The 13,521-nt window shown below is 38.9% G+C and overlaps 1 protein-coding gene across 1 annotated transcript; it reads left to right on the top strand.

Moving 5' to 3' along the window:
• Positions 1–2,238: 2,238 nt before the first annotated feature.
• On the top strand, positions 2,239–4,760 carry LOC134494669 (protocadherin alpha-5-like). Its single transcript, XM_063299916.1, has one exon. The coding sequence runs from the start codon at positions 2,382–2,384 to the stop codon at positions 4,758–4,760; it is 2,379 nt and encodes a 792-aa protein (XP_063155986.1). The 5' UTR covers positions 2,239–2,381.
• The last annotated feature ends 8,761 nt before the right edge of the window (positions 4,761–13,521 follow it).

The following is a 13,521-nucleotide window of genomic DNA, read 5'->3' as shown; positions in this document are numbered from 1 at the left end:
GTGTTAACATAAAAACCAACACTGGCTCTTGGCTTACTTTTTACAAATAGTATAATACCATAAAGTTGGTTCTGTGCCTGGTAGTCTTCTCCCAAAAAAAGGGAAATGAAAGCTTATGCTGCATCAAAATAAGTATATTTTCCAAATTATAGGAAGTAATAATTGTACTCTATTCAAACCCCATCTCAAGTACTGTGTCCAATTTTGGGAAATACAGTTTCTGACAAATTGGAAAAAGTGCAAATCAGGGCAATAAGGATTATAGGGGCTGGAAAGAAAGGAGAAATTGAAGAATGTGTTTAACCTTGAGAAAAGAAGACTTGATTGAGGGCACATTTAATAGCATCCTTTAAAGAAGCGGAAGGAATGTCATACAGAAGAAATCTGTGACTTGTTTTCTTGGTCCCAGGGTAGAGGAAATAAAATAATGGACAATTACTATCTGTTACACACACGCACACACATTTGTTGTTGGATGGTTTCTATATTAGGGCTACTGTATCTGAGTAAACAAAAACTACAGTAAAGGTTTTTTTAAAAAAAAATCAGGTAGACACTCTTGAGTCAAGTTTGACTAGTGGTGATTACATTCATGCAATTTTCTTCCCAGGCAAATAGAAATGGTTTGCCATTGTTTTCTTCTGGGCTATGAAAAGTAAAGGTACAACTTGTTTTATGACGGTTAGATGTTCAGTGTGTCTGTATGTGTGTGTGTATAAAGGAAACAAAGAGAGAAAAAAAATCCTATGTAAGGTTACTCAGTGACAATCTCCTTAAGTTACTTATGCCGTGAAATATGAAAGAGTAAATGTTAGAAGTTTTGTATTTTTCTTCTCAAAAGTTTTAGTACAGAATTGTGCATGCTAAACAGGTGTCATATGGAGATTCAGTATGTTGTAAAAAAAGTGATGAAAAAAATCTATGAAAGTAAAAGTGATGCAGAATGAAAAAGGAAGTTAAATAAAAACAAAAAAAAAAAGGAATGCAGAAGCACACACAGACACATAGATGCACAATTGTTATACCAATATAACATCGTTTTCAAGGGATCACACAAACAGAACGTTGAAACTAGTTTCACTAATTTATTTTATATTGATCCTGAGGCAGGATCTTCACTAGTGACTTAGAATGTCTTCTAGAGTCTCCTAAAAATCATTTTGGCAATATAATAGTGGTAAGGAATAACATTTTATAACTTCAGTAATAGCTGGGTGATGCTAAAAAAGTGATGTAACAGACTAATCAGGGGAAAGGACCAAGAGTTACTACCCTTTGGGAATATAAACTTCAGTAGAGATAACTAAATGTCTATTTCACAAGTATATACGATTGCATCAGGAAAAACTGCATCTTCTTCCAAAAAACTTACCTGATTAAGGTTGAGGTACTGAAGGATCTCTTGTGAGGTCCTGAAATAAGGTTAAGGTAACAAAGTGATCTATCTATGTAAAGCTTATCATATTCCTAAGGATTATCAGATTTTGTGCTATGTCATTCACAAGATTATGGGAAGAAAGAGGAGAATTTTAAAACTAAACTTAGACAAGTGCCCTCAGTTAAAACAAAAACAAACCCTATTTCCAATGGAAGACTCAATTTCTGTCTTCATATGCAAATGTATTTCAGGAATAAAGCCAGCTTAGACACCACAGGAGTTCTGAGAACTTGCCCTGCTTGTCATTTGCCTAAAAGGTTCAAGAGCAACATATCCAGCCAAGACTCAGATATGTAACTAGAAAAGTATTCCTGATTTCATAGCATTTTTAATACCATTATGCATCTCTTTGGAATTAATGTTACACTGTTTCTAATCTTGGTCAAAAGTCTGATTCAAATGGTTTGAACTAATTCAAGTTCTCCCCAACTGTTTTGATACTCATCTCTTGGAGCAATGGAAAAGGTGGCCAGAGATGCAGAAAAGTATCCTTTCCATTGTAGTGTATTTTCCTGGAAATACTAAGGGATAAATATATGATGTAAATTAATATAATATTTAAAAAACAGAAGAAGAAAAACTGCACATCAGAGATACATGAATGATTAGCAATCCCTGTAAGGAAAAAGGATTCATAGCTCAATTCAGAATGGAAGTCTGTTTCTCATTTTGAAATTCAGTCACAAGAGGTCAGTGTTTCCTAAGGAAACCTTCAAGTGAAACTGAAAATCCAGAGCTCCTCCCTTAAACGGACTGAGACTGTCTGCTGGATCCACAATGGGAATATTAAACAACAGAGAAAGCACATTACAGTAAGTCAAGATTCAACCGATGAAAGCATTGCCAGTATGGATGAGGTACTTGGACTCTGCTCCTGACTCCTTTAAGACAAGATATTTGGAGAAAAAGAGAAGAGATTGCTGGTGTTGTGGATGTGTTTGCAATGCTTACCTGGCCGAAGGGGCTGCTGCAGCTGGTTCTGCTCCACACCGCCTGGAAAATGGGGAGCGGCCAGCTCCATTATTCTGTGCTGGAGGAATCCCAGCACGGCACCTTCGTGGGCCGCATCGCCCAAGATCTGGGGTTGGAGGTGAGCGATCTGGTCCCTAGGATGTTCCGGATGCTGTCCAAAGGAGAGAAGGACTATTTTGAGGTAAACGTGCAGAATGGGATCTTGTTTGTAAATTCCCGGATAGACAGGGAGGAGCTGTGTGCCAAGAATGCTGACTGTGTTGTTCATCTGGAGGTGATTGTAGAGAAACCTCTGAGATTCTTCCATGTGGAGGTTGAAATCAAAGACATAAATGACAATGCTCCCATCTTCTCTGCAAGGGAAAAGATTCTGAGCATAGCAGAATTTGTAACAACATCAGTTACAAGATTCCCCTTAGAGGGAGCCTCTGATGCAGATATTGGTACCAATGCTCTGTTAACTTACAAGCTTAGCCCAAACAACCATTTTATTCTTGATTCAGGAGCTGATGAAGATGACAGTAAATCTGTAGTACTTGTATTGAAGATTCCACTTGACAGAGAGGAGAGCCCTGTGCATCATTTAGTACTGACAGCCACAGATGGGGGTGAACCCAAACTCACAGGAACTGTTCAGCTAGTCATCAATGTGCTAGATGTAAATGACAACCCTCCTGTATTTAATCAATCTCTTTACAGGATAAAGTTGCTAGAAAATACAGCTAGTGGGACATTAGTTATTGATCTGAATGCTACAGACTTAGATGAAGGGATCAATAGGGAAATCTCTTATTTTTTTAGTGACAGCCTACCTGTACATGTTCCAAAGATATTTAGTATAAATTCTGATACTGGGGAAATCAGGGTGATTGGAAAATTGGATTATGAAGACTGTAAGTTTTATGAACTTCCAATTGTGGCAGAAGATAAAGGCAGTTTACCATGGTCAGGACATTGTAAACTTCTCATTGAAGTGTTGGACATGAATGACAATATTCCAGAAGTATCTCTGAATTCTCTCTCTGTGCCATTGCCAGAGGACTCCACACCAGGGACTGTGGTGGCTATCATCAGTGCTTCTGACAAGGATTCTGGCACCAATGGACAAGTAAGTTCTTTCCTATGGCCCACTGGGCTACCCTTCACACTAGAGTCCACATTCAGGAACTACTACTCCCTGATTGTTGTCGCACCTCTAGATCGGGAGCAGGTGGCTGAGTACAGGATAGTAGTAACAGTGCAAGATCAAGGCGTTCCACCACTGTCTTCTAGCATCAGCCTCTTAGTGCCTATCAGTGACGTAAATGACAATGCTCCAGCATTCACACAGCCCTCCTACACAGTCTTTGTGAAGGAGAACAATCCCCCTGGTGCTCACATCTTCACAGTGTCTGCCTCAGACCCAGACGTAGCTGAGAATGCCCTGATCACCTATTGGATAGATGAGAAGCTCTGGCCGTTGTCCAGCTACATCTCTGTACATTCAGAGAGTGGAAAGCTCTATGCTTTGCAACCTTTGGACTATGAAGAGTTGAAACTGCTGGAGTTCCAGGTGAGAGCCAAGGATGCTGGACTACCCTCCTTATGTGGCAATACAACTGTTCAAGTCTTTGTGATGGATGAGAATGACAATGCACCTGCTGTGTCAGGATCATCAGAAGAGGACCTGATTGTTCTTGTGGTCCCCGTGATGCCTGGGCATATAGTAGGCAAGATCCATGCCTTGGATGCAGATTCTGGATACAATGCATGGCTAAGATATGAACTGGTTGAAGAAAGCAGTGGCCCATGGGTTGTGGGGCAGCATAATGGTGAGGTGAGTACCAAATATTCTTTGGATGAATCAGAAGGAAGCAAAATCCAGAGTGTGCTGGTTCTTGTGAAGGATCATGGGAAGCCCCAACTCTCTGCCACAGCTACCCTGAGTGTGTCACTTGTGTCAAGTGCCCAGGCCATCAAAACGGATATTCACCTTTCCAGATCAGGGGAGACCTTCATGCCCCTGGTGGACTCGATCAACATCTATCTGATCATTGCCATCTGCTCTGTTTCCAGCCTCTTCTTGCTGGTCATTCTCATCTACGTGGCCCTGCGGTGCCACTGCAAGGCAAAGGAAACCATGGTGTACGGTCCTGGAACAGCCACCCTGGTCTGTGCCAGTGAAGTGGGCAGCTGGTCTTATTCCAATCGCCACAGCCACATCCTGGCAGGTGTGAGTGCAGAGGCTGGTGCCAAGAGTGACCTCATGATTTTCAGTCCCAACGTTCCTGTTTTAGGAAATAATGGGGAACTTAGAAATGGGAAAGAAATGCCTCCAGATGCATCTAAAGAGGTGAGTTGTGCTGCTTGAAATTTCTTCAACCTCTTATTAGCCTGCTACCAGTTTAGGATCAGTTTTAATACAGTATCTATTTTAAAATTGTATCTTATATTTAAAATCACAGTATTTTATAGAAATGCATTGCTGAAAATGTGCTTATTATTTATTTCCTAACTTAAGTAAATCATTTACATATGCATAGTAGTTTTTTTCTGGTTAAATAAGGGAGATGGGTGGTGACAAAATTTGTTAGATAAATAGATAAATAAATTTGATGAATACTTTTGAAATGGGAATGGCCACAGGGAAATACATCTTAAATTTGTTTTTTTATAGTGAGCAAATTTGTCTTCTATATTACTCATAGTATAAAGAAAGATGTTTGTCATAGATCATCATTGTTCTTTGCCTCCTAATTCTTTGGTTTGTAATTCATATATAAAATCCTAGTTGGGACTCTAGTACAGTAATAGTTTTAGTTTTGTCAGCACTCTGATTCTTTAATGGAGTACAGATTTTCAGTTTTATACCTATTTTTAAAACAAAACTGTGACTGAAGCATGGTTCACAAAACATGAGAAATTTTTTAAAGAACACCCAAGAACAAATGTTTTAATAATCTTTAAAAAAAAATTTGTTGGGCGTTTTTTTAAAGTTTCTCATGTCGTTCAAATGTTGTTGGTATCTTTAAAAATAGAATTTCTAATACAGGTAGTCTTTGTTTAACAACCACTTGTTCAGTGACTTTTTGAAGTTACAATGTTGCTGAATGAGGAGACTTATGACCAGTCCTCATAGCTGTGGCCATCACAGCATCCCTGCAGTCATGTGATTGCAATTTTGGCACTTTGGAAACTGGCTCTCAGTTATGATGGTTGCAATGTCCTGTGGTCACATGATTGCCATTTGTGACCTTCACTGCTGGCTTCCAACAAACAAAGTCAATGGGGAAGCTGGCAGGAGGTTGCAAATGGCGATCACATGATATTATACTTAACAACCATGTGGGATTCACTTAACAATGGCAACTGAAAGTGTGGCAACTGCTGTCGTAAATCAACATGGTCATGTGACATCATGGTTTTACAACCACATTGCTTAGCAATGGAGTTGCCTGTCCCAATTACTGTCCTTAAGCAAAGACTACCTGTATTGTAAAGGTCCTCACAGATTAAAAAATGATACATTGACAGTACTCGAATTATATCTGTTGACCAGACTATCATATTTCTGGAATAAAAGACATCCAAGATCAGTTTGCACAAGAGCTCAATTTTTCTTCAGTGCACTTATGCACTTAAATGGCCTTGTTAAATTAAATTCTTCTTATATGGATTATTTGACCCTGATGCTATGCTGTATCTGGACTATGGTATGTTAGAGATTTTGAAATAAACATTTGAGACTTGTGAATCAAAATTCCTCCAAGCCTTTACATTCTATTCTTCTATTGAGTCTCTGCCCCCTCAAGTCCTCTGTGCTGCCTCATCATGCTAGGGAGTTGTTCCTGTGAGAGATAAGTGAAGAACACCAGCAGTCTATGCCAAGGGTTTATAATCCCAGCAGGGTCACCCAAGGTGTGAAGGTAATCCCAGTTGCCCAACTAAAGCAAGCAGCACCTATATGCAGCAGCAATCATGTATGAAAATGCAGGAGGCAGATGATTATTTTCATGACAATGGCAAAGCCATCATTATATATTGTGTAGGAAAAGGTACTGGTAGACCACTCCTGTATTTTACCAAAATAACCACATCGATAGACAATATAAAGTGATAGACAATACAGTGCCAGATGCCTTAAGTTGGATAACACTCAACGTGCTACTGAGGAAGAGCTGAGGACCTTTTGGAACACGAATGGTGTTTATGACATGGCTATATTAAAGTTTTCAGGATGTCTAATTGCTGATGTTGCCCTGCAGGAAAAGAACATCTGAAGCTGTAAAGATGGAATTATAATGAGAACATGAAACAGAAGAACCATGAACACTGGAAAGCTTAACATAGTGAAAGATGAAATGAATCAACTACACATTGACATCTTAGGCATCAGATAATTGAAATAGATGGAAATTGGACACTTTCAGTCTGAAGATCATACTGTTTACTACTCAGGATTTGAAAGACAAGGAAGGAATGATGTTGCTTTCATAATCAGGAAGGTTATGTGAAGGAAATTACTTGGGTTCAATGCAGTCAATAACTGAATAATTAGACTTTGTGTAGAACCCTTTAATATGATATTTATCCAGGTTTATGCTCCAGCCACTAATGCAGAAGAAGAGAAGGTTGATGAATTTTATGTTTAAATTCAGACTAAAATAGGCAGAACAGTTCCAGTAAGAAGTGTTGCTTATGATTGGAGACTGGAATGCCACAGCTGGAAATAATTAAGGAGGACAATGTAATTGAACTGTATGGCCTAGGAAACCAAAATGAAGCAGTTATCAATTTCTGCCAATTGAAAGATTTCTTTCTAGCTAACATAGTATTCCAACAATCAAAATTATGCCTATATACATGGGTATCATCCCATGAAGTACACAGAATTCAAATTCCAAGTTCCAAGTCAAAGTCAAATTCCAAGCAAAGAAGAAGAAAGCCAACCAATTTTCATGATAAGATCATGACCATATACCTACTGTTTTCAATGAGAACATCCAGAATTACTTTGAAGTCTTGAACCTCATAAATAAGGAAGCAGAGGAACTGTGGAATGAAATCAAAGAAATTGTAAAGGATGAATGTGAAAAGAGATTGCCAAAGACCCAGAAACAGAAGAAAGCAAACTGGATATCAGAACAAACTCTGAAAATTGCCAAAGAGAAAAGAGAAGTCAAAGGTGAGAAAGACAAAGATTTCAGGAAGGAACTTAACTAAGAATTTCAGAAAGCTATAAGAAGAGACAAGAAGCAGTATTACAACAACATCTGTAAATATGCTGAATATGGAAACAGACATGGAAAAACAGGAAGGTCTTCCAGAAGTTCTCCAAACTCAGAAGGAGCTTCCAGCATTGAATTGGTATGCTAAAGGATGCCATTGAACATTGAGAAACTGATTCAAAGTAAATCAAAGATGGAAAGAGTCTACTGAAATTCTGTACAAGACATCTACATCCAAAATACCTTAGAAGATATTTTCTACTTCTAAGAACCCCTAGTTCATTACCAATTTCGAGGGCTACAGGAATTGTTGGAGAACCTACAGAAATACTGTAAGCAACAGAAGAAGAATCTCTAAGGATTCTAACCAAACTATGCCAGTAACTCTGGAGAATGGCACAATGGCCAACAGATGGGAAGAGGCCAGTCTATATATCAATACCAAAGAAAGGAGACTTAATAGAGTGTGCAAACTATCACACAATATCCTTTATTTCACATGTTAGGAAAATCATGCTTAGGATGATCTGACCCAGATTAGAACCTTACATGGAAAGTGAGATGCCAGATGTTCAGTCTGGCTTTAGAAAAGGCTGAGGAACAAGAGACATTATTGCTGATGCACGCTGGATAATTGAGAAAGCCAAAGAATACCAAAAAGAAGGCAACATGTCCTTCACCGAATATAGAAAAGCCTTCAGTTGTTTGACCAGGTTAAACTGTGGAATGTACTTTAAAAAATGGAAATCCCAGAAAATTATCCTAATGTGAAACCTATATACAGGTCAGGAGCCACAATCTGGAAGGTGCATGGTGAAACAGATTTGCTCCAGATCAGCAAAAGAGTGAGACAAAAGCGGATCCTGCACATGCAGGAAAAATGCTGAAGAAAAAAAAAAGTTAATCTATATTCTGAATATGTATTATTTAAGCTGGACTGAAAGAAAATGAATGTGATTTTACAACTGGAGGAAGAAACATAAATAACCTGCATTATGCTGATGATACTACTTTGATAGGTGAAAATCCAAATGATCTGAAAACTCTAGTAATGAAAGTCAAGCAGCATAGTGAAAACAATGGGACTACAATTAAATATAAAGAAGACCAAACTAATGAAAACAAGTACAGCAACCAGCCTTAGAACTGACAATTGTCCTAACTACCAGGAAACACACTGAGACAATGAACTGGTCTCTAATATTTATTACTAGTACTTAACAAGAATCCTAACAAACTGAAGAAGCGTGGGAAAAACCCAGACATATAACCCCCAAGGGTTAAGGCGGTCCCGATCTGTGTCTCTTTGAATGGCTGAACAGTTCCTCAGTGCTACGCATGCGCTTGACAGTCTGGATGGGAGCCCCCTGCTCGCCATCCTTACTCATGACAACAATGAAGATTTTGATGTTGGGATAGCTTCTGCCTTTTAGGACTGACTATAACAACAAAGGAATCAGCAGTCAAGAAATATACCACTGTGATGGTATGTGGGTATGACTGTGGGAGACAGGTAGAAGAGCTGCAGTCTAGACAAAGGTCAGACAAATGGCAGCTGAGTTTGCAGAAGGAATGTGGGCATGGCAAATGTCTCAGAAGGGACCCTTCCTAGTTTCTTGGATTGTAAAGGCAAGGGGGGAGAGATGTACTTTCAGACTTGCAAGATTGATGTCAGCCTTACAATGTAATCCAGACAAGAAATATACCCAGAAGTACTAGCTCTAACTTTATTGTAAGGTTACATTAACAGAATCTTGCAACTCTGAAAGTACATCTCGTCTCCCTCATCTTTATAGTCCAAGAAACTAGGGAGAATCCCTTCTGAGGCTTTGCCATGCCCACATTCCTTCTGTGGACTCAGCTGCCATTTATCTGTTTGTTGTCTAGTCTGCAGCTCTTCAACCTGTCTCCCAAGGTCATTCCCACATACCATTACAGCCACAGACTAGCACTTGGTAGGACAATAATGAAGGTCTGGAACAGATATTCAGATTCCAGGATGTGTCTGTCCCTACAAAGATCAGAAGTGTTCAGGCAATGGTTTTTACTGTGACACTCTATGGAAGTGAAACTCGATTTTAAAGAATCAGGATAGGAAGAGTACTGAGCCTTTTGAATGTTGCTATTGGAGAAAACTCCTGAGAATACCTTGGATAGCCAAGAAAATAAATAGATCATAGAACAAACCATCCAGAAGGCTCACATGAGGCACAAATAACCAGGTTCAAATTATAATATTTTGGACACATAATGTAAGGACCTGGCTCCCTTAAAAAGTCTATAATGCTAGGAAAAATTAAAATAGGAAGGGTAGAAAAAGAGGATGACCATCAGTAAGATGGTGGGACTCAATCATATTGGTGCACCATTGGAAGACCTGAGGAACCAGGTTGGGGACAGATCATCCTGTCTGTCTGACTAACACTGAGTTGATGGCACATAAGAAATCAAATAAAACTCAGACTGAGCATATTGTGAACACAGAAAGTATTTTAGGGGGCCCTATTCTCCTAGACCAAAAACTTGGAGTTTATTGCATCTGGCTGAACCTGTTGACCAATAGTTCTGGAGAGAGATCCCTGGAGGGAAAAAAGTGTTGCCACAATCTTCAAAAAAGGAGGATTTGGGGACTACAGACAGGACAGCCTGACACTGATGTTGGGAAGATTCTAGCAGTGTTTCCCAAGCTTTTCAATTTGCTGATATGTGGATGTCATCTTCCAGATTCTCAGCGAGGGTCATGCTGGGAAGGGAATTCTGGGAGTGGAAGTCCACACTCCTGGAATTTGCCAAAGCTGGGAAAGAGTATTCTAGAGTAGCTCAGAGAAATATCTATCTGTAAGTACTGAATGTATTGGAAATCAGGATAGCATTTTCTTGGAACAAATCTTTTTAGACTAATATTTCATATTTTAATCAAATAACTTGCTCACTAATTATCTGATTTATGCCTGAGAAGCTCATGAAGTAATTGATGTGTAACTGAAGAAAAATCTGCATGAATCCTTTTAAACAAATTGTTATCTCAGTAGATCGGGGGAATAGGTAAAGATTCCCTTAAACCAAGCTCTACTCCTGGTGAATACATTAAGTTTTCTTGGGAATAGTGCAGAAGTGATTTGCCATTACTTTTGTCTGAGTTTTTCAAAAATATCCCAATCTAGTCTATAACCTTGGGATAGCCTGGTTGTTTCCCATCCAAGCTCTCACCAGATCTAACCATGCTTAGTTTTCTGGTACCAGCCAAGGCCAAGAGGGTGCTGCCACCTTTTGCACACTGACTGTGGTAGATCTACAAACATCTTATATATTGATTTCACAAAGCAGTTGACAAAGAGCCGCATAACATTTTGATTAATAAGCTACATAAATAGGAACTGGATGGCATACCTATATTTACAGTTGGCTTAAAACCTGTATTTAAACCATGCTGATCAAAATCTCAGACTGAAGGCAGAGAGGAAGTGTGAAGTTCCCATGAACAGTATATAGCAGTAAATTGCAAGCCTTCTGAGTTTGCATGGCTGAAGTCATTTCCCTTTTTTTATTGCTTTACTATAGAGAAAAAAAGAGAAAAAGGGATACCCCCAAAAGACACAAAATGGAAAAAAGGCCCCCCAATCAAAGTTATTGCACCCTAGTAAATTTTACCTTTCCCTCCCTCCCTATCTAGTCTATCATTCAGATAAGAGTTCTTTCTCATGGAAGGATATGAGCTTGTAAGCAAAGCAAAACAAAACTAACACTTTAAGTTTTAAATTGCCCAATTTAAAAAGTATCTCTTTCCATTGGGAAAAACGACTGAGGCCTTTTACATTCTAGGAACCAAACTAGGCAACAAAACTGAAAAACAGAACATATAAAAACCAGCAAAGGAAAAAAAGGAGAAAAGAATTATTTTAAAAAAAAAACTAAAAAGAAAAGCAAGAACATAGAAAAAAATGATGCTGGATGCTTTCTATACTAGGGCTACTGTATCTAAGCAAACAAATACTGCAATCAAATCTAAAAAAAAACCCAGGTAGATAGACACTCTTGAGTTGAGTTTGACTCCAGATGGTTGCATCCATACAGTTTTCTTCCTAGAGTTATAAAAGTGGTCTGCCATTGTTTTTGTCTGGGCTACAAAAGGTGAAAGTACAGCTTATTCTTAACTGGCTTAACGTTCAGTGTCTACGTAAGTGTATGTGAAGGAAACAATGAAAGACATCTTACCTAAGGTTACTCAGTGACTGATTACCAAAGTCCCATGCCACAAAATATGAGAGAGTAAATGTTTGAATGTTTGTACTGTGAGACAGCTGTTTTTTTTAAAACAGATTTAGTGTAAAATTGTACATGCAAAACGGAATGTATGGGAATGTTGTGGAAAAAAGTGATGATGATCCATGAAAGTAAAAAATTGATGCAGAATGAAAAAGGAAAGGATATGCACAGAGACAGACAGCATGATATACATAGTTTTTATACCAATATAATATAATTGTCCATGGACAATTCATACCAAATTTCAAAATTGGATTCAGTAGCTCATTTAATATTGATTCTGTGGCAGGATCTGCACCACTGACTTAGAATGTCTTCTGTTTTCTTAACCATTGTTTGGCCAACATAACAGTAATAAGGAAAAACATTTTATACACTCCGCAATGGCTGAGTGACACTGAAATATGTCACTCAGCCATCTTTCAACAGACTAAATAGGGGAAAGGAGCAAGATCTACTGCCCTTTGGGAATGTAAACTTTAATGCAGACAATTAAATGTCTATTTTACAGTATATATGATTATATTAGATAAAAGTGCTCCTTGTTCCAAAAAACCTATCTCATAAAGATTTAGTTACTGAAGGATTTCTTGTGGGGTCCTGAAACAGGGTTAAGGTAACAAAGAGAATTTTCCATTCCATTGTAGTGCATTTTCATGGAAATACCAAGGCATAAATATATAAAGTAAATTAACATAATATTTAAAAAACAAAAGAAGAAAAACTGCACATCAGAGATACATGAATGAATAGCAAACCCTGTAAGGAAAAAGGATTCATAGAAGCTGAATACAGAATGGAAGTCTGTTTCTCATTTTGAAATTCAGTCACAAGAGGTCAGTGTTTCCTAACGAAACCTTCAAGTGAAACTGAAAATCCAGAGCTCCTCCCTTAAAGGGACTGAGATTCCTGCCAGTTGGATCTACAACAGGAATATCAAACAACAGAGAATGCACAATAAGCCAAGATTCAACCGATGAAAGCATTGCCAGTATGGATGAGGGACATGGACTCCTGACTCCGTTAAGACAAGCTATTGAGAGAAAAAGAGGAGAGATAGTTGGTGTGGTGCCTGTGTTTGCAATGCTTACCTGGCCGAAGGGGCTGCTGCAGCTGGTTCTGCTCCACACCGCCTGGAAAATGGGGAGCGGCCAGCTCCATTATTCTGTGCTGGAGGAATCCCAGCACGGCACCTTCGTGGGCCGCATCGCCCAAGATCTGGGGTTGGAGGTGAGCGATCTGGTCCCTAGGATGTTCCGGATGCTGTCCAAAGGAGAGAAGGACTATTTTGAGGTAAATGTGCAGAATGGGATCTTGTTTGTAAATTCCCGGATAGACAGGGAGGAGCTGTGTGCCAAGAATGCTGACTGTGTTGTTCATCTGGAGGTGATTGTAGAGAAACCTCTGAGATTCTTCCATGTGGAGATTGAGATCAAAGACATAAATGACAATGCTCCCATCTTCTCTGCAAGGGAAAAGATTCTGAGCATATCAGAACTGATAACAGCATCTGGTACAAGATTTCCTTTAGAGGGAGCTTCTGATGCAGATATTGGTACCAATGCTCTGTTAGCATACAGGCTCAGCCCAAGCAACCATTTTATTCTTGATTCAGGAAGTGATGAAGATGAGAGTAAA

Source organism: Candoia aspera, chromosome 3 (assembly GCF_035149785.1).
Source record: "Candoia aspera isolate rCanAsp1 chromosome 3, rCanAsp1.hap2, whole genome shotgun sequence".
Taxonomy (NCBI): domain Eukaryota; kingdom Metazoa; phylum Chordata; class Lepidosauria; order Squamata; family Boidae; genus Candoia; species Candoia aspera.
This window is presented reverse-complemented; position numbering and strand designations above follow the sequence as displayed.